Here is a 25,974-nt window from a genome sequence, read left to right on the forward strand (position 1 = left end):
ACACACACATGCATGCACACACTCTGATGTCTCATACAAATGCAGACATGGCGGCAGGATCTGTGGTGAATCGCAGTTTGCCAGCCTTTCATTCTGCAGCAAATCAATTGGGCTTTGCAGAACTCAGCATTAGATGGCGGCTCACAAGGTAACCAATTATTGAATCGTGACATACAGTATGGAGGGTTGTTTGCGGCTCCATCACCGGAGTGGCATGTGAGAAGCAACACGGCAGCTCCTCGTATATTGCTTTTGTTCTGAACTGTGGTCACTTTGATTCCGGGGGACGAAAATACTCCTTTTTGTCCTGACTTGTCCTGAAAATGTGTTCGGCAAGAAACATTAAACCACAGAGGGACGTGTGCTCCTTCTAAGTGACATTTTATGATCGATTAATTAACAAATTGCTCATCACTGAGTCTTTGAAGAGCCTGTTTAGTGCAGCTCAAGTGCTTGATGTGTGGCCATTGTAAGCATGAGACCTAATTTTGTTGCCTCTCCATAATGTCATTAAGTTTTTTTTTTCCTCTCTGTGTGATAAATGGAGCATCACATTGCTTTTAATGTTCTGGCAACAAAAGCCGATCGCAAAGTGTCTCTCTCCCACTGCAGCGACGTGAAGGAAGGAAAAAGTCTCTGCAGCACTTTGTTGTTTAAAGAAACCAAAAGTGTCACCACAGTCACAGCAGAGAGCTTCTTCATATAATCAGTCACGTTTGTGGCTCGACTTGGATCCATTTAGAGCGGCTGATGAAGCCGATCGAGGGAAACAGGAAACGACTAATTGTCATGAAATGTGATACTTCAGCCTCCAGGCTCCATTAAAACCAAAAAAAAAAAGAGTCCAGATAATAGAACGAGGGGTTTTGCTGTGCTCGTGATCCGTGACCTCAAAGTGTGCTGACCTGATCAAAGGACACAAGCAGGTCTGAACACCGCAGAGATAGCAGAGCATGAAGACAAACACCTCAGGCAGGAGAAATCGGGGCTCTGGCTCTCATTGACAGCCCAGCATTTGGTGGATTCTGTATTTATCGCTTGATCAGCTGCCTCTCTCGACAGCTCCCCTGAGTTTTGAGTTCAGCCATGTGAACGGTGCTGTAGTCGAGGAGAGAAACCCCCTACTCGCTTGCCCCCCTTCCTCCTTGCAATGTGTGTTTTGTATTCCACATGCCAAAAAGGCCTGTGTCCCCGGGCATCAGCTATGTCTTACCTGTTTGGGCCTGCTGGGAGTCTCTGTCCTCCATAATTTTGTTTGGACTTGATGGATGATGGCTGAAATACAGTGCTGTCAAATATTCCTGGTATTTATCTCACTCCAACTCACATGCACACACACACACATGGAGGTTTGTTTGGCAGTGGAGACTGTATTTTTCATGCAGTTTGAATTGCTTTGCTGCTTCTGGGAGACGAATTTCTGTGTTTTTTTTCTGCTGTGGTCTGGAGTAATCCAGCGTCTTTACAGTCTCTGTAATATCGCCTCTCTCTCTCTCTCTTTCTCCCTGCAGCCTGAACGGCTCTCTGCCCAGTAATGTGGAGATCAAGAACAACACTCTGTTCTTCAAGGGGCCCGTGACCTACGACCTCGCCGGCACGTACGTGTGTGACGCCACCAACGGCATCGGGACTCGCACTGGCGTCGTGGACGTCAACATCACAGGTAGGTTTTAAGAAGCGGTCGTTTTTCCTTTCTCTGGCTCTTAACTCTGGCATGGCTGGAATCAACACAGCACCCTACTGAGGATTTGACAAAGCAACCATCAGACCCCCTCATTCTACCAAATAAAGCCAAACTCCTTGCACGTGCAGAGACCAGCTGATTGTAGCAGAGTGTCTGTGTATGAATTCAACGCAGCTCCCACCTGCCCCAGCTGCGCGACCCCCTGCTGCACTGTGTGGCTGGGTGAGATGGAGGAGAAAAAGAAGCGCCTGTGTTTGTGTATCAGAGCTCCGGCACACAGTGTGAGAACACAACAGCCGCCCCCTCCCACCCAGAACCTGCCTCGCATCCAGGCACATGTGTGGGAGCGATATAAAGCAGGCCTATTATCAGCGCTTAAAATAACATCAAGGAAAAATGGGGGTTTGAGGTGAGGGTGCTGTATTGATCATAGTTTGCTCGCATCACGCTCACATTTCTCCAAACAGCCTCTTCTGTAGTCGAGCTCTGTGTTCGCTCTTTTGTCTCTTCTGTCTTCTGAGGAAAAACAAAATGCTGAACAAAACTGATTCAGTTCTCTCGCCTTCCACATAATTGCTGGCACACACGCACTGTGGTTCCTCTGGGTTCTTATCCATAGGAGAGAATATTTTTCTCTTCAATATATACCAGATTCCACTTCGCTAAATGTACGACAGAAGTGGGAATCATCCTCTATTGGTCCCAGCTGTGTGTGTGTGGTATTGGGAGACTGTCACAGTTTTGCTCTGGTCGGATTGGAAAGACTTTTTTCTCCCCCCTCCCTCCTCGCTCATTGTGCTGCCTTGTTTCTGGGAAGCGGGGGTGTTCTAACTTGCATTGCTTTTGCATGTTGACTCATGTTGCGTCTCTGAGAAGGCTGCGCTTGCTGTGAAGTGAACAGCTGTGCCTTACTGTATCATTGCATACCTTCCTGTTTCCTTTCTTTCAGCGTGTTCTTCTTTTACTGTAATAGTAAAAAAAACTGGGACAAAGCAGCTTTGCAGGATGTGATATCATTACCGTGCACTGTGAGGAGTTGTCAATACGAAGTAGGCGGGATAGCAGTGGGATAATCAAAATCTCAAAGGAGCTTGAGCAGTGTTACGTATCAGACAGGAAAGTGAGGAAGTAATCTGCTGTCAGGAAATCACCCTGCACCAGCTCCTGTTGAAAAGTGGTGTTGTAGAGCGTTTGTACTGTTGGGCATAAAGTGCTGTTTCTCTCTGCAAAGGCAAAACAAAGGCACCAGAGTCATTTTCTATTTCTGCTTTTTCATTGATTGCTTAAATTAACAAACCACGTTGCTATTGTCCCTGAAGTCTTTCTGTTTATTCTCATCATTTGTTTGTATAATTTTATTCAGTGAGTGAGGTGAACAATGCGTGGGTTCATAATGTGAGTGCATTCAGTTACAATTTGTCAGCATTTAAATGCTGTTATTTTTAGCTGCAGTTTCTTTTTCTTTTTTTTTTGTTCTTTAAAGGTTTGAAGATTGTTCAGCGGCAGGTTTCAGGGAATGTAATGATCGATCCAGAAGCTGTGAAAACAATCTCGGCTCTCAGCGGGAGGCACTTGTTACTTCCTCTTAATCTGAATGTTACAATAATTACAACACTTAATTGTTACACATTGTTTAGAGACCTGCAATTACCCATTAATGCAGAGATTCTACTCCTGAAAGCTTGTCATTTCTCCTTTGGGTGGAATAACTTGATATTAAAAGTTACACCACATACTATTTATTGTATTTATGTATTTATTTAAAGGGACAGTGCATATTAATGAACATTTCATAACACGTGGAAACAGCACATCATGATAGCATGACAATAAAAACAACAACACATCACAAGAACACATCAATCTTTATCAATCAACCTTTATTTGTATAGCGCCAAATCACAACAAACGTTATCTCAGGACGCTTTTACAAACATAGGAGGTCTAGACCACTCTATGTCAAATTATGAACAGAGACCCAACTTCAAGACAGGGTAAGACTCAGTCTGACCCCACCTTAATCCACCATGAGCATTGCACATCGCAGTATTTAGCTAGTTACAGTGGTGAGGAAAAACTTCCTTTAACAGGCAGAAACCTCAGGCAGAACCAGACTCATGTTAGACAGCCATCATGCCTCGACCGAGTTGGGTCTGGAAAGACAGATAGAGGGGAGTAAGAGAGAGAGGTGATAGTGATGAGACGAGTCGTAGAAGCTGTTGCCGCTGGAGTCCAGATCGTCCACAGCAGGAGGACGTCTACGGCAGCTCAGAGGAATCTCACATATAAGTTATACAAAAGTGCAAGTTAGTGCATTAAAGTGCCGTTCAGCAAAATCAGGGGATACAGTTGTGCTCACAAGTTTACATACCCTGGCAAAATTTGTGGGGGTTTTTTTGGCCATTTTTCAGAGAATATGAATGATAAGAGAAAAACTCTTTTCATATCAGCAGGTAAGACACAAAACTCAAGCCCGTATTCCTCAGTGTATGCTGTTGCTTTTAGAAAAGAAGAACTGTCATTCTGTGAACGGACACTCTGCCATTATTGTAGTTATAGCATTACTGTTAGGCAAATATATCACATGGTAATGGGTAATCCTAGGGATGCAAATTGTAAGTATTGCCTGTAATCGATCTTTGGAAATGTTAATGATCAATTATCAATTAGTCCGGGAGAAAAACGTCGCTGTTTCCTACGACAAAAACAATAATAATGCATATAGCAAACAGTATTACATAGCTACAGAACATACAGTCTTACAAACTGATCAACACCCTGAATATTAACAGGCTGAACAGGCCATGTCTGGAGTTGGACCAAATAAACATGGACCAACAAATCAGAGTATCACAGAAGTAAAAATGCATACATTAGACCTGTAAAATAACACACACATGCACACACACACAGCAAGAGAGAGACAGGGAGAGAGCATAGACTGCATAAGATAAGGATGTAGTATCCGTGACGTCGCCCATCTGTTTCTGAAGCGCTGTTTTGAGGCCAATCGGCGGCGGCAGCCATATTGCTTCTGTTGAGCGCTTGTGACGTAAAGAGGCGGGCTTTGAGCCTCCTAGCCAACAGCTACAGTGTTCCAGCCTGTCAATCAAGTCAGCCGTGCCTCTCATTGGAAGACTCATATCCTCAGATCCTCAGATCAGGGTCTGCTTGCTGTGCCTCGTGTCAGGCTTAAAACTAAGGGTGACCGTGCCTTTGAGCATGTGGCTCCATCTCTCTGGAACAGTCTTCCGCCCTAAGTGCGCTGTGCTGATTCAACTGAGACTTTTAAAAAGCAGCTTAAGACACATTTGTTTTTTTATGGCTTTTGACCTTCTGTCATAATTTGATGTCATTCTGTCTGCTTTCTTTATTATCTTACTTATTGTTCTTGTGTCTTGTTGACATTGATTCTCTGTAAAGCACTTTGTAACTATGTTTGTGAAAGGTGCTATACTAAAAAAAAAGTTGACTTACTTACTTACTCATAATCTCAATATCTTTGAAATTGCAGCGTTAGAAAAAAAATCACCCCCGTAAAGTGTGTGCTGATCAAGAAATTAGCTATCCAGACTACACTTGTTTTTTGTACCAGGCTGTAAACATTTTTATTTCTGCTGTAAAGATGGTATGTGGTTTCTGGTACTTCCAGAGCCAGCCTCAAGTGGACACTGGATGAACTGCAGCTTTTAGCACTTCCACATTGGACTCCTAGAGACAGCAATGGATACAAATTACTGATTACAGACCTGATGTGTCCTGAGCCATCCTTTAAGATGGGTTGTGAATATAGGGTAAGCGGGGCATTCCCTTATTGTGACCGGTATTTTGTCCCAGACCTCACCTCCCTTATCAAACAGCCCAGATTGACTAAATAACACCATCATGTCCTCACATATCCTGGATATCAAATTCCACACAGCACCCAGCGGTCTGTTTGTACCCTCTGTAGTAACACGCTGCCTGGATTCAAGCTACAAGTGCTGATTTACACTGTTGGACTGCAAGAGTCTTGAAATTCTGTTTAGGAAACACTCCCAAACGGTCCCGTACAAGCCCTTAAAAGCATGTTGCCAGTTCCCATAGTAACAGTGACAAGTTAGTGGGAGACGAGCCAGTCTCCCTTCCTAAAGCTCACCACAGAGCTTCAGCTCCAACATGGCGCCCAGTCAAGTTGCAGGAGCTCAAAAAAGGGGGGGACAGTTGATTCAGGTTTCAGGAGAGGAGAGTGTACAAACAGGGACAGAGCTGCTGGTGCCCTTGTGTGTCATGCAGGTGTAACATAGATCCCTGACACAGGATCATTCGATGCCGTGTGCTTGTATGCTCTTTGCTGACGTTGTGAAATGTTAGCATGTCAGTTGTGTCAGCATTTAACCTTACACCTCCATGTATTGCCATGCAAAGGAAAGACAGTTCTATGAATGCAGATCCGCTGCTGGGAATCTCTCAGTCAGTTTGGATAACACCAATGAAAGTCTGTTAGAGGTGAACTTGAGGGGCGGACACAGCGCTTCCTGTTAATTCTTTGATGTGCTCTGTGCAGCCTTGACATTGGCTGAGCATAATGACCCGGTGGTGGAGGTATAGAAGTATGCTGATGCTTCATTAACTTCAAAGAGCATCTTTGTGCCTCCCTGCAGCCTCTGATGGGCCCGGGCTGAGACGAGAGGCAGGTGAGAGAGTCGGCTGCTGGCTGTTGTTCAAGGCTGCAGCAGAGGGCCTCGGTTATGTTAGCCTTAGTGTTCTCTGCAGAGAGGGAAAAGGTGAGCAGAGCTGATAGCTGCAGCACGTTTGTTCAGAGAAAACCAGAATAAGTGCTGAGGAATGATAAATGAGTGTTTCTTTGTTTGTTAAAGGGTACAGTTTGGTGGTTTTGGGGGACGTTTTTGTTCCTGGAGTCAATAATTCAGGTGTCATAGCGGGCCTTTTTTTTTAGCCTGCAGGACGCTGTATCAGTGACAACAAATGTGTCACTTTTAACAACCTATCAAACATTTTCTACCAACATCCTGCACAGCTCTGTCACCATGAAGAGCAAGATATATCCTAATGCACGACTCCGACGAGCTGCATTATGCATGGATTAGGCAGTAACGCTCTTTTGTTTCCATTTTGAAGCTGATGTTTAGATTGACACGGCAATATACACCTGCCAGAGAGACGGCCCTGCTTCCTCTGTCAGGAAGATAAAATGTCCAATGTGACAACTTGTTTGTAGCACAGAAAAGCTATTTTCTCTCTCTGGGAAACAACACTGATGGAGCACTTAAGAGAAGCACATTTTAATCAAGCTCCTCAGTTTTCATGGACGGATTTGTGGAAGCTGAATAACTGTCACCTCGGCAGATAGCGGGGCCACAGAGCACCTTGTTTCAATTAGTTTGGGGGGGGTAGTGTTTGCCATGGGGATGGCATCGACTCCCCCGTAAGTCACGTGGGCAAAGATGGCTTTCTCCAAGGACGTGCGCTCAGCAGATATGGTGTCTCTTGTCAGGATCTAATGAACCACTCTCCTGTTTTAATCAATCCTCGCTCTCAGAAAAAAAGGAGGTGAAAGAGGAAAAGTGAGGTAAAATAGGAGATGAGCTTCATGTAATGGGCCTCTTCTAAGCAAATAACCCCCTCGTTCACATTCACATTCACATTCACAGTCCAGAAGTCTCCTGAGGGAAAGTTGACATGTTGTCACATCAGATTAATTAGTAAATTATCAGCAGGCATCAGAGGTGTTGTGAAAAACAAGCCCTGGAAGGGAAAGTTATTTCTGATGATGTATTTGCCAGTCAAACAGTGACTCCATTTAAAATATTGCAGCAGAGGAAGCCACAGGAAGAGAGCTGAATAATGTGGTTAAAACCCTCAAAGATCCTCCCCAACTTTAGAGAGCACAATCAGTCTTTCATTAAGATAATCTGCTTTTCCAGCATCGCACTCTGTTTCTGCGCTCCAAACAAATCGATGCTGCCATTTTAAAGTTCTCTGCAACACATGATGAATGGCCTTTTTGTCAGGACGGCCTTGCAATTATGTCATTATCACCCTGAGAAAGCAGATATGTGTGGGGTTTTTATTCCTAAGTATGTGGGAAAGTTTCCTCAAGGGACTGCGGCACATTCACCACAGATATAATTTGTTTACTCACTCCAGTAATCATTGAAACTTGATTAGATATTTTTTAACCTTGACTCGGCCACACAACAGGGCTAATCTTTGTGAGACGGGGGTCCGGGTGGAGTCGGAGACAATGCATAATTCCTGCCACATTAGCCGGATCAGCTGTGAAGGATAATATCCGATCAGCTCGGGGTCAACCCGTGTGTGAACCGTCGGGTGATTCCACTTTCACCCTCCTTTTGTCAAAGCTGCAGCACAGAGCGGCTTTGGAGAGCAGAGGTGCAGTCAGCTCTGCTACAGGCCTGCTTACCAGTCGGGTTAAACTGGATGGAGTGAGAGCGCTCTCTTCAATTTAGCAAGAAAGCGTGAGGATGGATCCTTCTATAAGCACAGGCACCCGGCGCCAACATCTGTTCACGCTCGCCTGAACAAGCAATAGTTCGCTCCCGTGTGGGAAAATGAAGTTCAGAGAGAAGAGGAGGAGGAAAAAAAAAAAACCCTTAACCACATGGTGAAAATGAGCTGAATAAAACACAGACAGTCCAATGGAATATAAATAAGTAAGCGTGTCCATGTGACTGAAGAAGACGCTTCAGTGCGCCTGATTTGGGGAGTTTAGCCGGAGAGGTAAAGTGGATTTGAGAAACGGGCTCCCGAGCAAACAGAAAGAGGGAGTGGTGCAGAGGTAGAGGTGGAAGAGAGGGCAGGATGCTGTTTACATGACTTTATGTAACAGCCTGTACCAACTCATAGTGCTCGCTGCTTGTCACTTCCTCCATCCTCCAAAATCCTGCCGTACGATGATGAATAAAGACAGGCAGACACAGAGGGAGTGCAGGGGGCTGCGAATCTCTCAAAAAAGTACCTTTGTGGACTTTTTCACTATTTATTTACCAGCTAACTTTATCTTTATTGCTCACACTACCACTGGGAGCAAATGAGGCCACAGCTGACAACATTAGCTGTGTCTATATAATGATTCCAAATACTCACCACCAGGTTGGCAGGCTGCAGCAGCGGGCTGTTGGCAGATGCAGTGGGAGCTTTCTCAGCATAAATTTGAATTAGTGAGCCGGAGATGTTCCTCTGAGCTGATATAAGATGTTTTAATTGTCCTAAACACTTATTACAACTTGAACTGGACACTAATCACACACTCTACTGTTGCAGACATAGACAGACCTTAAAAAGACATTTATGCTTTTTAGATCATTTTCTAAAAAACACTCCATGGTTCCTGTTTTTTTTTTTTCCCTTAAACTTATTTAACCCTTTCATGAAAGAGACTCCAGATCTTCCTGGAAAACATGATGTGCAAAGTTTCAGCAGTTTCCTTCACCCTGTCCACCTCCCCCTTTGATGGATCGCCCCTTGGTTTGCACTCGTGATTGATTGCTCACCTTCTCGTGTCCAATTGAAAATTCTTAAAATTCAGACGTGATGCTACAATTTCATGGAACTTAAGGGGAGGCTTTGTAACAAGAACCTCCTGTGTATCCTCGTGGTGAAGACTTCTGCTTTTGTCCCCAGAGGCCGCAAAAAATCCATCACAATCCCAAACTCTTTAAAATGACTTGAACTCGCACAAATGAGCTCAAAATGAATGTAGTGACTATTCTGACCTTAGTCACTGCCTGGGTGTGGAAGTGAGGTGTTCTTGAGGCGCTTCTAAAAGAGTCAAATGTCCAATCTGAGGTTATTGTTGCATTATTTCTTGCCATTTATTGATCCAAATGAAAAAACAGGTACAGACAACTTACTTTGAAGGTGATATACGTGATGAGGGAAACAGTGATGTCTGCTCTTCTAGGGATAGACCGATTATCGACCGGGCTGATTATCGGCGCCGATATTCGACATTAGCTTTTTTTCTTTTTAATCTGACGGCCGATAAGAGATCAATTTAAAACTTGGTTATTTTGGCTCATTTCCCCCTGGAGTATCTCATCACAGGGGACGAGCTGAGCAGCATCCATTGTGGCCCCTACAACTACTAGTGATTAAAAACTCATACAACCCCACTTCAAAAACACTGAAATACCCCTTTAAAACAAAGATAAGAGAAAGATTAACATTTCACCTATATTGAAATTTTGAAAAACTCTATTTACAATAGAAAACTTTAAGGAGCTTTCATTTAACTTTATAGGACATGCTGCTGAGCCCGGGAGCTCCCTTCACTTTTTGTTAGAATTTTAAAACAAAGATGTTTATTGTCTAAGATAAAATAAAACCTTTAACATGTTGCAAATCTGAAAAGCTGTTTCAGAAACATATTTACTGCAAATGAATATCGGCTCTAAATATCGGTTAGTGGCCTCCTTGACTACTAATCCTCGGTATCGGTATCAGCCCTGAAAAAAACATATTGGTCTATCTCTATGCTCTTCCTGTTCCCAAGATTACTGCTTCACCTGTGCCCCTTTTGTAGCATTCACCTGCCTGTTTACCTGAAGTGCCCCTTGTGGTGATTGTGTGAGTGACAAAACCAAAAGCAGCATAGGTAAAATGGCTCATACAATGACTGTTGTCATTCTTGTGCCACCATCAGATAGGCCTTCAAGGAGGTCTTGGTATCAACAGAAACATCAGTCATGCACACAACCAATATTATTCACGTTAGCTCACAGACATGATGACTCATGCATTTCTTACAGCAATAAAGAAGTCTACACAGCAACAGCATTGTTGCTACATGCAACTAGAGATCATGAGACATTAGCAAACAACAACAGTGCAGGGCTAGAGAGTTTTACATAATGCAAAGCCACCTAAATGTCAGCAGTGTTTTCCAGTCTGACTTTTTTATGAACTCAGAGCTGCGATTATTTGAACTATTAAAAACAGTTTCCTGTTTATGAGCTCAGCATGTCAAGTCCAACTTCTTTATAGGTTAGGATCCTGTTAGTGACCTCACCAGTACAACAATAGCAGTCATATGAAATCCTCACAAGGTGCGGGGAAACACTTGTTAAAAAGTAATAATAATAAACCCCAGTGTGACTGCTTCGTCTACTTTAGTGTCCTCTATTAAAAATATTTTTTTCCCTCCACTCCTCCCCAGTTCCCCCCAAACTCCAGCAAACAGTAAATACCAGGAGGTGTTGTTGGCATGGTTCATTTTTATCAGCGGGGGAACAGGCATGTTGCTCTCCCTCCGTCACCACCAGGTCTGTCGGTTTCCAGAACATGATAGCGCTCTGATTGCTCCGTGTGATAAAAACTTGGGACACGGCAGCGAGATCGTCCCTGAATAAAAACAAGTATCACACCGTATATAACTGACATCTAACAGCAGAGCCGCTCCACGCAGCCATTTGTCTCTTTCTTTACCCTGACAGAGACAAGAGACATTATGATGTCGGCTTTGCTGAGGCTCCCCCAGCAATGTGAAATTTGTTTGTCTTCGCTTGTCATGGTGGAGTGTGTCTCAATCTGTGCGTTATAGCATATTGCTCTGTCGCCTTCTCACATCGGCGCTTGCATTATTCATAGATCCAAAGGCCACACATGTATACCTTGTATATCATTACTCCCTCACTTCTGGCTGTCAGGAAGGTTGAAGAGCACTTTTTTTCAGTGTCTTGGTCTCCTGTTCCTTCTGCCAGCTCTTCATCACCCTTGAACTTTCAGATCTTCAAAACCCAGAAGGCTTTCTGGTCTTCAGGCTGTTAGAGCGACTTTTTAGCCCCCACGTCTTCACTACAGGAGGGGCTGCTCGCTGCTCAGATCCTGCCAAGAATACACCTCATTATCCAAATGAGACATTAGCATGAGCCGCTCCCGCGCTTGCACACTAGGCCGCCCCATAAAGCCTCTGCTGTGCAGTGCTGTGCCAGGGAAGCAGTGAGGGGGAAGACATTGTGGCTGCAGCTCTTTTTGCATAAAATGGAGGGAAGAGGAGAGAGGGGTGGGGGTGGGGGGGGGCGCTCAGTGTGTAAAGAGGTCTATTTTATTTGGAGAGGAAGAGATGGCTCGGCTGTGGGAGTGAAATGGGAATGTCACCAGGGGAGGGCATGTGAGAGCAAGAGCAGCTGAGATCGTAGTGATTTATCTTAACATTTGTTTCTGCATGGCTTGCTGTTTCGGCTCTCCGGAGGATGTGCAGGGGAGAGGGATGTGGCAGACAGATGGAGCAGGGGGATTGGCCGAGCCCCTTCAGCCTCAACTCTGCCGCTCCTCCTCTTCCTCCTCCTCCTGCTCGTCCTCACTGTCCACCCGTGTGGTGTTGGATCTGTCACGCCTCCCTGAGAGCCTGATGAAGTAGGTCAGACGCTGTCCCAGGGTCTGACCACTGGCTCCAGTGCTGCTGCTGCTGCTGCTGACGCTGAGCTGTGATTCATTCATTACACACACACGCACACACACACGCCGCTCCAAAATAACAACAAGGAATCTAAAAACAACAAGAGTGAAAAAAACAGGAGAGGAAAAGCTGATGGTAGGATGGTGTGGTAAACAAACATCATCCGACCTCTCCTGGCTTAACGCGCACTCACATGCAGATTTGTTATGTGCATGTGTGTTGACCTAATAACTCATCCTTACAGCTCTTCCACTTAGCAGCTCAGCCACATGCAGGCTAACAGGGAAATGCATTAATAATGGTTGCTTATGAGCAAACATCTTTTAAAAAAAAGGCCGTGGTGTTTGGATGATGGTGTAAATATTCATTGCTCATTAAAGGAACGTCAAGAATGATTACTACAAATGGCATCGCGCTAAATGAACATTTTATATCTGCAAGGGTGCAGAAGGTGTTTCTTTTCAAGCACAAATATTTGACTTCAGTACTTCAAATCGCACTATTGATGTGCATTCTGTGGCCCCGCTTAGTGCTGACTTTATTTCAGCTCTGAAACCACCACACATGCGATTCAGAGGCTGTTGATGTTGTGAATCTTTTGGTCACCAGCAGAGGCCAAAAAATAAAATAAAAAACCCTATCAGAGATTACGTGCTGTGTCTGCTCCCTGGAGATGAAAACAAGAATCGGTCTCTGTTTTCCCCCTGACAGGACGACCCTGCAAGTCTCTGCATGTTCACAACACGCCACAGATGATGTCACCGGCGTTTTTGATGCCAGTATTTCACAGAGTTATCTCCAGCAGCACATCCCGTGCCTCTTATCTGTTTGCTTTTTAACAGGGGATTGAATTTGAATTACCAGACTGCAGGTTTTAATAGTGAAAGGAGGAGTTTACTTCTATGTGAAGCAAGTTTATGCCGCTGTAAAATCACTGATAGCAAAAAGGGAATGTGTTGACAAACGGAGAGAAATGGGAGATATTGGAAGAGAGGGAGTGCGATAGGGTGAGAAAGAGCTTTGCCTCGGCTGCGGCTCCCTGGGCGGCATGTTAAATTCCTGTCAGTGATGAGCTTTTATTCGTTGTGGCAGCATTACATTTCCATGACTTCACAACCACTGGCGAATTCAGACAGGGGAGTAATGAGGATCGTTGGAAATCACCGAATTAATGCATCTTCACCGATCGTCCCCGCTCTCTCTCTCTCCCTCATTATGCCATTCTTTATTTGCCATTGTCTCTCTCCACCCTTCTCACTCCATCTCCTCTTCTTCTCCTCCTTGTTGCCACTCCTCCACCTCTCGGGGTAGCCTTTCATTTTCTTTTCATCCTCTCTTGTCAGCTGCTTGTTCCTCATTTAGTGGGATTAAAAACACCACTCCCTGCACCGCTCTTTGAAAATCCTCTCTCATTTTCCCAACCCCTGTCATAACACCTCATCCAGGTGATTGTGCCAAGACTCAGGAATGTTTGTACCTGCATGTCTCGCTCCTCCTGTCTTCATGTGCAGACATGACTGAACACACCCAGAAACATTTACAGGACACATTCTGATACAGTGTCCTTCAGTTTTAAAGCCCCCTTCTCCTTCACACATTCCTCCTCTTCCATATCTGTGAATAATTCCCACTGCAGGTTTGTTTTCGACTGCACTTACATAAAAAAACCTTGTTATTTCTTTAACCACAAATCTGTACCTGATGTGTCATTTCCACAACCAGTTGTCTGCCTTTTTTTCTTTGTGCGTGCTGCATTTGTTTCCCATTTGTTTCCCTTAAAGACTCAAATGACTCAGAGGGAAACACTCATCGAGTTGTGAAGGAAACGGATTTTGTCACTTAAATGTTCAGAGGTAGTAAATCATCCACTCCATCCAGTCAGATGTGAGTGTTCAGAAAAGTATGATTAATGCAACACAAAATACAGAGGTAGCTTCAGTGTTTCATGTTTCTCTTCACCTGTATGAATCTATCATGCCTCCTTGTTGAATTATAGCCTTTCATGGCACATCTTGGCACCTATTAATCTCAATCCTGCCTTTTTTTTTTGTTGTTGTTGCAACTCAAGGTTAGCACACTGTCTGCATATTCCCAGAGTGGTGTTAATAGACACAGCCTCCTTTTGTTGCCTGGAACAGAAACAGGGGCTGCTGTTTTGCTGCTTTGAGGTCTTTTTTATCTTTCTGTTGGCAGGTGTTGCCGGTAGCGATGGCATGCCGGTGCAACGCCTCCTCTCTCCTCCGTGCTGTCAAACACCCCTACAAACCCGCACCATTCCAAGTGTGTTTTATTATTAGTGTTCCTGTAATGTGATTAGTTCGCACCATAGCCTCTCTAATTTCATATACTCAGTGCACAGGCCAGACAAAGCCACCATGCTGCAGAAAAGGAGAAATATTTAGCCATACTGTTATCTTCCTGTATGCACAAGGCCAGTGGGCAGGATGGGAGGAGGTGTTGTGATGTGACCTTGTGGAGGGATAAATACTGAGCAGGATAACACGGTGAGAACAGGCAGTCCTCTTTTGCCAAAGCAGCTCTTTGCAAAATAAAAGCTGTTTGTTCCTCAGCTGCACTGAAGTGATCTGATCTGAGCTCTTCTTCTCTCCTCTCCCCCTGCCTTTAAAAACACCTCCATTACAGAGGTGGAGCCGCACCAACACCACCACTCCTCCCTTCCATTCCAGCGTGTCGAAAAACATCCGAACATCTCTGTTAGAAACTCTGATTCCTTCTTTTCAGTGCAGCCGTTTACCTCCACAAAAATACCTGGGATTTACAACCGCTTTCATGTCCGTGGTTTGTGTGGACGACAACACATTCTTCACTCTTTACTGTTGACATTTAGATTCTTTAAATATGAGTGTCAGGGGCGGTGTCACTTGATCCTTTATAGAACTGGAGGTGATGGGGAGCAGCTTTGAAGGCTCATTGCAGCACCATTTACTGCCTCTACTGTGTAGCTTTAATGGATCTACCTGGTGTTTTTCACCTCTGTTGGTGGTATATATGCGGCCCTGGGAACCTTAGAAGTGTGAGGCTGAAATCTGCCTCATTAAGACTGAACTTAGGGCACCTGAAGGGAGGAGAGCAACACCAAGTCCAACAGTCCAGTCCTCTCAGATTTGCACATCTGCATGTCAAACTGTGAGAAGACTGATCCACTATTTAGCAATTCAATCTGAGTAATATAGAGCAGTCCTGTCCAAACTGTGATTAGTCCATCCTCGGCTCATGCCGCACATTTTCATGAAGTTTTACTAAACAGTAATGGTGCTAATAAACAAACAAAGGTCGACGTAAACACACCCTCCCCAGCCGAGGTAATAAGGGAAGAGATGAGAGCAAGCACAGGTCGCAGCAGATGGAGGCGGTGAAAGTTACAGGAGAGGATTACAGGTGAACCCTTCTCCCTTTTCTCCTCTCCTCTTCGTCAATCCTCTGGATTTTCACCCTCTTTGGACTTGGTGGGAGGATGTGTTCCCGAGCAGGAGTGACCTGGCTCTGCTCTCTCATTCATGTGTGTAATGAAGGCCTGTGTCTGAATAATCCCATTAGGTGCTCAGATTAAAACCTGAGCTGATATTTGAGACTGTGCCCGGCGCCGCTTTAGAAATTGGAGAGCTTTGCTGTCGGCTCTGGGAGAAAAGGGGTGCGGCGGCGGCGGCGGAGGAGGAGGAGCGGCTGAGGAGAGTGATGTGTTTGGGAGGTCTGTCCTTTGGACTGATAGGGTGCCTTTGTAATTAAAGGGAGAGGGAAGGCTTCAGAGGGTTCTTTACTCTGACCGATAGCATCCTTTTCTGACAGAGCTCCAAAGAAATGTAATATTTCTGCTCAAACCAGCTCTTATAGAGAGAAATGGTTCTGATGGAACAGTTTAAGACTATCATTTGAAACTGAGATGTGGCTGTGAGGGAATTCATTGTTTTTGGCTTACATGATGAGGATGGTGGAGGTCATTGTTTTTGCTGTGATTTGACTAAGAGTTAGGTTAGGTTAGGTTTTTTCCCTCCATAACATAGGAGCTGTAATGTAAAAATCCCAAATAAACACAAACAAACAAATCACTGAGGGATTCAGCAATCAACTATCAATTAATTGATTAAGAACTTACTCAAAACACACATTTTTGTTTTCAATTTTCCATCACGTGGAACAAACATCATGTGGTCTAATATTACAGTCAGCTATCAGGGAGGTGTTAAAGTTTAAAGCATGTTTGGATGTGAATCAGTTAAACGTGTTGCACACAGCAGAGACGCTCAGCTGGCGGCTGCAGCTGTGCGCCAGGTCTCCACGTGCACTTTTTAAAGAGGATCAATGATAACTTTAAACAGGACAGTTCCCCACCTTTAGATACAAAGCCAACAGACTGGTGGGGATTGCTAGTGAGCTATGTTTGAAGACAAGCAACATCAGAGCCGCCTGGGCTTTCCTGCAGCTGGACTTATTATGACCCGGTTGCACTCCCAGCTGACACCTGACCGCATTCACATGCTCATTTTTCTCAATAAGAATGACTAGGCAGAAAACTAGACACTGTGAGTCTGAAGTACTTTTCTGTTAGTATTATGGGCCTTCGCTTTATTAGACTGTCCATGGAGAATATTATTTTTATGAGCCTGGTTGTTGATATTCAGCTTGTTAAACATGTACCCGTATTCAAAACCTTCAGTTATGTGCATTTGTTGCTGTGGAAAATATAATTTAGGGGGAAAAAAAGTTATTTGGCATTGTTTTTGACTTGAGAATAACAATGTTGTTTTTATGGATTCATCAATAATTGATTGTTAACATTTCCAAAAATTGATCATGGAAAATACTTGAAATTTGCATCCCTAATACAGACATATACATACACACATATATTGATTTGTACATGCATACGTACACATACACATGCATGCATACACAAGTACATTCATGCATATGGAGCATTGGTATGTCTTTCTTTAGAAGGCCATACTACAGGAGCTGCCGTCTTATTTATGCTCCGTCCTTATTGACTCCTAAAGTTGGCACTGGCTGTCATCTTCAGTCACATGGACAAATTCTTTTTGTCATTCCTCTGACTCGCTCTGTCTTTGGTAAAAGTGCTTTTAATGTCTTTGCTCCCTCTTCTTGGTTTGAGCTTCAGGGTTGCCTGAAACTGGATTCTTTAATTCGATTGGAGGATTTTAAAACTAGGATAAAGGATGATCTGATCAGCTTGAGCACGTTTTAGAGCTTAACACTGCTAATTTATAAATCCATGTAATAGTTGTCACTATATGTTTTGTCCTGTTCTATTTGTGAAACTTTTTTATGCTGCTGTCTTGGCTGGGACTCCCTTGTAAAAGAGACTTTGTATCTCAATGGGACTATTCCTGGTAAAATAAAGGTTAAATAAAAAAAATAAAATACATATAAACATGCATACACATCCACATATATTTTAGTCAAACACATCCTGACCAAAAAGGTGTCAGACTCACTGCAAGACAGCACCAAGGGTTTGATATCTCCAAGGATTGTGTCACAGAAAGTGAGCTGAAGTGAAGCTCAGTTATCATCAGCTGTTTTGTAAATCCATCAATTCAAGTCTACTTCATTAAATGTTTAACAGTTTCCTGTGTTGGATGGTGCAGATTTACATTTTAGCAGCTGTCACTGCAGTCACATCAAATCTCCATTGATCATTTCTGCATGTAAAAACTGTGTTTGATGGTGATGCCGTTTGTTGATCAGTGAAAAAAAGATGAAACAGATTGTATTTGTATTTTTTAGACACCATTAATATCTACCTCTCCTTGATTTGGTTGTTTAAGATGATATATCACAACATGTAGCAGGACTCAGGAGTAGTAAAAAAGGAAGTGAGTCTCATCTGTACCACAGCTGTCTTCCCTTGTTGCATATAGAACATAATGTAGGAGTCTGCGGTTTGACCTGCGTGAACGGGAAGCTCCTTCCTTTCTTCCTCACCGTCTCTTCTCTGCAGTCCTCTCTCCCACACCATTTGTTTAGTAGATGCTGTAACTCTTTGTTGTTTTTTCTCCTCTTATCTGTGCAGGATTCTGCGTTTTGCTATTGAAGTTAAATGTGCCTCTGCCGGTGCAGGTTTAGACATGCACTACCTGAGCGCCTCCAGGCTTTGATCACGTTTCAGATAAAAGTGTCCTCTGTTCGTTCTCTGGAAGGAGCTCTGCACGTTTCTTTCTGGTTTTTAGCCGTATGTTTATGTAAGGGACGTGGTTTGTAACACTCACTTCGACTGTAGAGCATTGCTTATCTTCCTGTTAGGAGGCTGCATGCTTTCCAAAATGGAGGAGTGGACGTGTTGGTTCAGTTTCGCTGCAGATACGCTCATGGCTGTGTTTGTATTTAAAAGAGAAACATAACTTTTCAGTGTTTGTAAGAGGAATCCTTCACACTCTGGCATCTTAGTTAGGGTTTGTCTCTTGCAGGCCATTAGTCTTTGTCACTCTGTTCTGGATTGGAGCACATCTCATTTGATAATTCTCTCTCTCTTGTCTGCGCTGTCTGTCCAGAATAATACACACTTTTCTCTGGAAGCATATTCTAATTTTTGCTGTCTGCTCTGCTGCCTGAATAGAAAAGCTCTCCTGATGCATCGTGGCTGTGAATGCTTGGCTGCTGATAATCATCTCTGGCAGTGTGCTTTCATTTCATTACCGCCACACTGATGATGAAGGTGGTTATATGTCATGGTGTTCTATTTCATGCTGGACTGTGCTGCACTACTTCATTCAGTGTGTTTGCTCTGACTTATGTGAAACCTAAGGAGCTGAATGTATTAACTAAGAGGCCACATGAATTCATTCTTACAATAACAGTTTATTAAGTTGTTTAATTTTCCCTCAAAGCGAGGAGCTGCTGTTGTGTGCATGCTGGAAATCATCACTAACTTGAATCTCTTCAGTCCTCCGCCTCTTTGATGCTGTTCTTTGTGGACTGGCTGTTTATTTCCTGTGTGAAACTGCATGTGCTTGTAATTAACTGAGCCTCGCCGCGCTGTCGCTGAGGACTCTTTGGGGTTGGGGGGTTCTGTCGTGGGGCCGGGGGTCCTTCCTTTCCCCTTTGCTTTTCCGTCCTTGTCTCCCTTACTTCATCTTTCCTAAAAAAAAAAAAAAAATCTGCACCTGCACAAACGCACCTCCTCCCACCAGAGCACTGACACACTCCCTTCCATCTGTCTTTTCCTACCCAGAATTCCCTAACAACCCAACACCTGATGGCGATGAGATCACGCAGGAGCAGCACAATGCAGGTGCCGCCATCGGGGGCGCAGTTGGGGGCGTCGCCCTCTTGGGCGTGGCAGCCATACTGCTCTTCGTATTCCTGCGCCGCCGCCAGCGCACCTTCAAAGGAGACTACAGCACCAAGAAACACGTGTTTGGGAATGGGTACAGTAAGGCAGGCGGCCTGCCCGCACACCCTCCCATCCCCAAGAACCTGCAGTACCCCGACGACTCGGACGACGAGAAGAAGCCCGCCCAGATCGGCGGCCAAGGAGGGTTTGAGGCAGGAGAGCGTGATTTTGATGGCGAGCAAGAGGACCTGAAGAGGCCCTATTTCACTGTGGACGAAGGCGAGAGCCGAGATTATGACGAGCGGACTCTGGCCTTCCAGTATGACCCTGAACCTGAGATAGCCGATGATATGATCTCTCAAACCGATGGCTCTGTCATTTCTAAGAAAGAGTGGTATGTGTAGGGGCATGCACCTAGCAAACCAAACAACCCTTTTGTCCCCCACCTGCATTCCACTGCACCCTTCACCTCCATCACGTCCCCCGCCCGCCCATTCGTCACACTGCACCCTTCACAGTCCCACTCCTCTTTTGGTCAACCCAGTACCCCCTCCCCCATGACTCCCCCCACATCAGAGCCCATCCAACTAATCTCAATAGAAAATCAAGCGTCTATTTAAAGTGCTAGCAACATCAGCGTGTCAACAGGACAGCTTTGGTTTCAGTTCATCAGGTGAACGGGCAGAAAAACAAACTAAGGTATGTAAACGGACTCGCTGGCACCGACCAGCGAAGCCCAGGGAGGTGATTGGTTGATTAATACTGGTGTAATATTCTTTTTGTGTATTTTTTCATGTTCTAAATGTATTAAATGTGTAAAAAGAGACTGCAGGTTGAGGTGTTGCTGAGCACATTTGTGAAAGTCCTACACTGGATGTGCAATTTGGTTTGTTTCCATTGCCATTGCCGTTTTGTTATTTTTATAATGTCCTTTTGTATGATTTTTAAGTGACCTGACAATTGAGAGTTTAATGTCTGACATGATTACAGGTGGAGTTTTATGTGTTTGTAATTTTTGTGGTCAAATGTTTCACAGAGAAAGAAAAAAAAAGGGTCATACAGCACCTGTGTTATTTCTCCTGGTTTTCACTGGGGTTAACGCCCATGAAATTAACCATTTTTATACATGTACAGCATTAAAACGGATATTTAATGCGGTTTTCCAAAGAAAAGCTGTCATTTTCTTGACCCCCCCCTGTGTTTATATACGTAGAGTCAGTCAACTGAGCCATCTGGACATGGCAGTAACAAATAGAAATACGTGTTTTTTTTTATTTTTCCAAACTTTTGATCACATTAAGTTACTAATAACATCATTGAACCAGAATAGCAGGGGGAGAGAAGGGCTGCAATCCTACCACAACAGTTCACCTTTTCAGTGGTGCATCACAATCACGTCCAAAAGTGGTTCGGTGATTCTCGTTGTCCACAGAAACCTTTAATACCGCTCTGAAATGTCATGATTGTCACTTGACTTGAACAGGTCGACCTGTGTGCACGAGCTCTCACTCTGACCACTATAATGAAATGTCTGTTTCTTGTGTTGAATTGTCATAATGATGTTTTGTTCTCACCCCTCTGTCAGAGAAAAGTGTCAGGGGAATTTTTCCCAGTAATGACTCTGTCTCTCCTCATAATTGTGTGACTCTGTGCTGAAGATTGGTTTAAGCCCTCCCTGCTCACACCAACAGCATTTTCTATGAGGAGTCGTCCACGGACGCAAAGGACTCGAACAGGAGGAAACTGTGGATTTGATGCTTTGATTTTACGTCTACAGAGAAATTATTTGAACATGTAAAGGGAATTATGACGGTGGCCATGTTGAGTATAACACGTCACCTGCTGCTTTCATCACGTTTTTTGGTACATCTTGTTGTTTGTTTCTTAAAATGAATTTCAGTGTGTTTGGGGGATTCAAAGGAATGAATGGTCGTCCTTCCCTCTATGTTGGCATCTGAACCAGCCAGTGGGGATACAATGACCCTGTCTGAAGGCATTATATATTTCTGGCTTTATAAATCACTGTAACACGTGCCAGTGGATGCTAGCATAGCAAATTACTTGTTTCTGTCCTCAGCTTCGAGGTCCATTACACAATCAGCAAAACGCATTCGCCTCGAACAAAAAAACTTGAGTGTGACGTATCGGATCAAACAGAAGCAAAAGGCATAAATCTGTGGATATAAACAGCAGGCTCTGAACAATATAAATACTATACCAAGCCTTATTTTATGCATGTTTTTGTGTTGGAGTGGATGTGTGCGTGTTGCTATTTTTTCTGTATTGATTCCAGTGCGCCTGTCCTCATTTGCAGCTCTAAAGACAACACTTTGTCAGTGTTGTCAGTATTGACAGAGGTATGAGTTTATGGGCACACGGTGCCCAGCAACACTATTGCAGTTAACACACAAAAAAGTAAATAAACATATAAATATAAATAAATAAAGAGGAAAAAAATAGCATCCCTCTGAGAGCAGATCCGTCTGCCAGCTGGAGATGTGAATGTTTTACAGTTCATGCTTGTCTACTGTATGTTTTTAGATGAGCATGTTAATTATGAGCCTCAATTTCTATAGCATTTTCAACACAAATTAACACAACGAGATGAGAGATATCATGTTTGTATTAAAGTCTGTTGAGTTCAGTTGACTTTTTCTGTTGATTCCAGTATCTTTAAGTTTCATTTTCTACAGCCTTATTTCTGTTTTATATCCAAAACAGTTTGGGAACGACACTTCAGAGGGAGAGATAACTAATCTATGGTAGCAGGGTTGCTACTTTTTTAAATTGCAAAAGCAAAATACACTTTTTTTTTTAGCTGTTAGTTTATATTTCACCTGCTTTGATGTAGCGCTTCAGTTTTGCGTCACAGCATGATAGAGACGAACGTGTGGAAGTCGCGTTTTTATCTTTTTATTTGTGTTCTTGCATTCAGTGCCTATCAAAGTCGGGAGACATGAGGTAGTCCGAACAGTTGCTGCTCCATCATCTGAGTTCTTCATGCCGCAGAAATAAAAAGTACTGGTTCATGACCTGAACTGCAAACCTCTTTCAAACAGACAAGTGGTTTTCACTTGCTGATGATTGTAGTTAGTCTAAAGAGGATGTTACTCCATCCCAGCTCCAGCACAAAACCAACAGAGTCTGCGTTTGATCTCCAAATCAATTGGTCTCCTAAAAGCTGCATTCATTACCATATTAAAGTTTAATGCTGGCTTAATGGTAATACAGCACTTTTTTTCCCAGCTGATACTGGATAAGTTCAAGTCCTAAAGAGATCGAACTCTTGCAACTTAGTCGCACATCGCTGACTTTTCTAAGCACAACAACTGAAATCGAGTGAAAAGAGATTTAACTTGTAAAGTGAAAAAAATACAACTTTGGCCCAAAGTGAAGATTAACTCTGCCCCCCTCCCCCCTTTTTAAAGCACAAGATTTGAGGTTTCATTTCACTTTGTTCTGCATCCATTATGAAACCACTGCCACACTTGCTTCTCAGACATGACGGAGAGAGAAAAGCATTTCAGTTTTGAGTGGACATTCTGTAAACTGGTAGATGTAAACATTGTCTTCATGTTGTCGGGGTGTTATGAGTTTCTATTTTGTAATACTGACTGTAACTTCATTCCATCCTAATCTACTTTTTCTATTCAGTATGTTTGACATTCCACTGTAAATACTGTACATAGGGTTGAGATTATAGTCGGGATTTATTTAGGGACGACTGCATAGGGACCCTGTTCGTGTAAAATATTCCTATTTTGACTGCAAACCTAGAGACCCCATGATGATAGCAGAGTGGATGCATAGCTTACTTCCAAAGTCCCAACTAAAAATGTTCCTCCAGTACCTTTTTAATCTGCCACTAGTGGCTTCACTGTCATTCAAAGGGGTGATGCATACAGTTTGTGGAATTAATGTTATTGAGAGAAAAACAAAAGAGAGACATTGTCTGTATGCAGCCATGTGAATGTATATTTCTGAGGGTGTTACAAATATGAAAAAAAATCTCTTGTTCAATTGTGATGACCCAGTGAAGTAACTTGTATTTGTTTTAAGCATTAAATGAGTTCAATAGTCAACAATGTTCTGTCCCAGTTCACTGATTGGGTAGATGTGTGTTATCTGATTGAATATGCTCCATGACTGCAACACATTTCTTATCGCCGAGTATTGATTTTAGTAATCGCAGCACTCTCCCAGTAGCTTGAATCTGAGATGTGTCCCTGTCGCCTCATGCAGGTGCTTATTTGGATTTATCCTCCAGCATTACCAGTCTCTGTGAGCCTGTAGGACAATGAAAAAAGGTTTGTTCTGCTCGCAGACTTTTCTTCAGTAAGAAGAAAATAGTTATCGACTATTAGGACAGTATTTAAACCCAGATGTTGCTCTGCTCCCTGTACAAATGTCTTTTTGGTTAAATCTTCAGCTCAAACAGAGTTCAGGCATCCAGCCATTAGACTGAGCCACAGTTCTGCATTGCAGCATCCAATATTCCGCTCTAGGTTCGTTCCAGTTTTAAGAATTAAAAGGCTACAGAGGCGGCTGCAGTGCTAATGCAGGATGATTCTCTTTGGAGCAACCATAGCTTCCTCCATTGTTCTCGCCTGTTTTCATGCCTGAGCATGAGACCAATCCCATCACAATGAAAGCCCATACAATCAAACATGGCTTAGAAACGTCCCATAATTTAGATACAGTTTATTTTACAAGTGTGGAACACATTTTCCACCTTTCCACCGTTTTTTCTGTCGCTTAAACAGCTTCCAACAGCGAGAAAAGGCCATTTCAAAAAGCTTCAAGTGTAATGCTACTGGTTGCCGGTAATTGTTTTCTGACAGGCTAACAAAGGGCAGTTAAAAGGTTACATACAGACCTATAACAAGGGTCTGTTCTGGTTATTACTGTAGCTTTTAGAGGGTTTTTCCCCTTTTTAATTGGGAGCAAAAACTGTCAGGCAGATGTTGGTCGTGAGTTTGGGTGCTTAATGAAGCGACAGTGATATGATGAGAGCGGCCCAGTGTAGAGCAGACAGATCTGTCTCAGACTGTGGGACTCGAGTGCAGACATCTGCAGCGTGCACATTAAGAACAGCCCAGAGTTTGCAGCTGTTGCCATCCATTTGCTAAAAGAGCCCTTTGTAGCCCAGGGGGCTTTGATGGCACATAGGCTTTTAACATGCATGGCCATCTCGTTTTTTTTCCCCCCTCTCCTATCAGAGCCGCCTGTGAAATCTACAACATTTGCTCTATGTGAGCTCTCTGTGGATGAAATATGGCTGGATTTGTCTTCTATATGTGTTCCTTATAGGCTGTAGGATCAGAAGGGAGTTTCCTAAGGCACACATGTTTGTCAGTTTATTCAACATAGGATGATATCAGGGAGTGCAGATAATGTAATACTGCAAGACCAAAATCTCAGTGATGAAAAATGATCACACCTGAGGCGAATCGGTTTAGATAACCTATCTATTCCAAATAAACAAGTCTACATAAAAACAAAGTAGCAGTTGATTCTCTTTACATTCTACTTTTTCAATCAGGTTTCAACATCGAGTTCCTGCAAACGATCATTTCAGAAAAAACTTCCCCGTAGATCGAACTCTCAGAGCTTCTGTTTGATGAAACTTTTTGCCACTGTGAAATGTTGAGCAGAATTTATCAATCTAAAAGGCTTCAGGAAAGCAAACAGGCAGCCAATTCCACGAGTCGTTAAACAATAGTGATTAAATTGTTAATGGACTTACTGTATATGCATGAGCGATTCATTGGGTTGATGCAGGGAGGAGAGGGGAGACTTGTAGCTGTGAGGCCAGTTTGTCTGCAGACACACAAACTATATATATATATAAAAAAAAAAAAAAGATGGAAATGTTTGATTTCATCAGATGACAAGTGTTTAAATTTAGGATCGTTATTCAGTGGACTCAGTAAGTATTGTTGTTGTTGTTAAAAAAGCAACCTAACCTGTGTCACAGCCTGTAAAACTAGAAGGTACTGTTGTGTCATCATGTTTCTGCACAGCTCTTTCTAACTACCTTTCTTTGGATTAACAGATTGTTCATGGCTTTTCTGCCTTTGTTTTCTACTTGTTTCAGTGTGTACACTTTGAGTCACATGGGGTTGTCCTGTCCATAATAAAAACGTGTTACTGTAAATGATGCCTGTGCTCTCATGTTCAACTTTTTTTTTTAAAGGGTTGATTGGCAAGTTTTCCTTTTTTATTTTTTACACTTCTCTGAGGTGATGGAAGACTCATCACTCCCACAGACTTCAGCCTTGTAAAGCATAAAAGATGCGTTTCATCAGTTCAGCTTAATCAACTTTTACCATCTGAAAGGTTTATTATACAATTTTTTTATGAGTGGTCTCAAAAGTAAATGTACTGCTTAAATGTTAAAGATGAAAAGGGAATAAGGTAAAAGATAATGTGTCCCAAGGTGTCTTATTATATAACAAGATTAAGAGTCTAAAGGCATGCTGGCAGCTTTGTGAGGCTGTAGTTGGGGGAGGATGTCTCCGCTCACTAATGCAAGAGACTGGTAAAAGCTATCTT

The 25,974-nt window shown here is 43.3% G+C and overlaps 1 protein-coding gene across 1 annotated transcript in view; it reads left to right on the plus strand.

Moving 5' to 3' along the window:
• Window positions 1-25,579, plus strand: part of nectin1b (nectin cell adhesion molecule 1b) — a 95,418-nt gene extending 69,839 nt beyond the window's left edge. Inside the window, exons 5-6 of the mRNA XM_034701050.1 lie at window positions 1,512-1,663; window positions 19,318-25,579. Coding sequence (XP_034556941.1) covers window positions 1,512-1,663; window positions 19,318-19,823 — 658 coding nt within the window. The 3' untranslated portion in view covers window positions 19,824-25,579. The remainder of the gene's footprint in view (window positions 1-1,511; window positions 1,664-19,317) is intronic.
• The last annotated feature ends 395 nt before the right edge of the window (window positions 25,580-25,974 follow it).

Source organism: Notolabrus celidotus, chromosome 14 (genome assembly GCF_009762535.1).
Source record: "Notolabrus celidotus isolate fNotCel1 chromosome 14, fNotCel1.pri, whole genome shotgun sequence".
Classification (NCBI taxonomy): domain Eukaryota; kingdom Metazoa; phylum Chordata; class Actinopteri; order Labriformes; family Labridae; genus Notolabrus; species Notolabrus celidotus.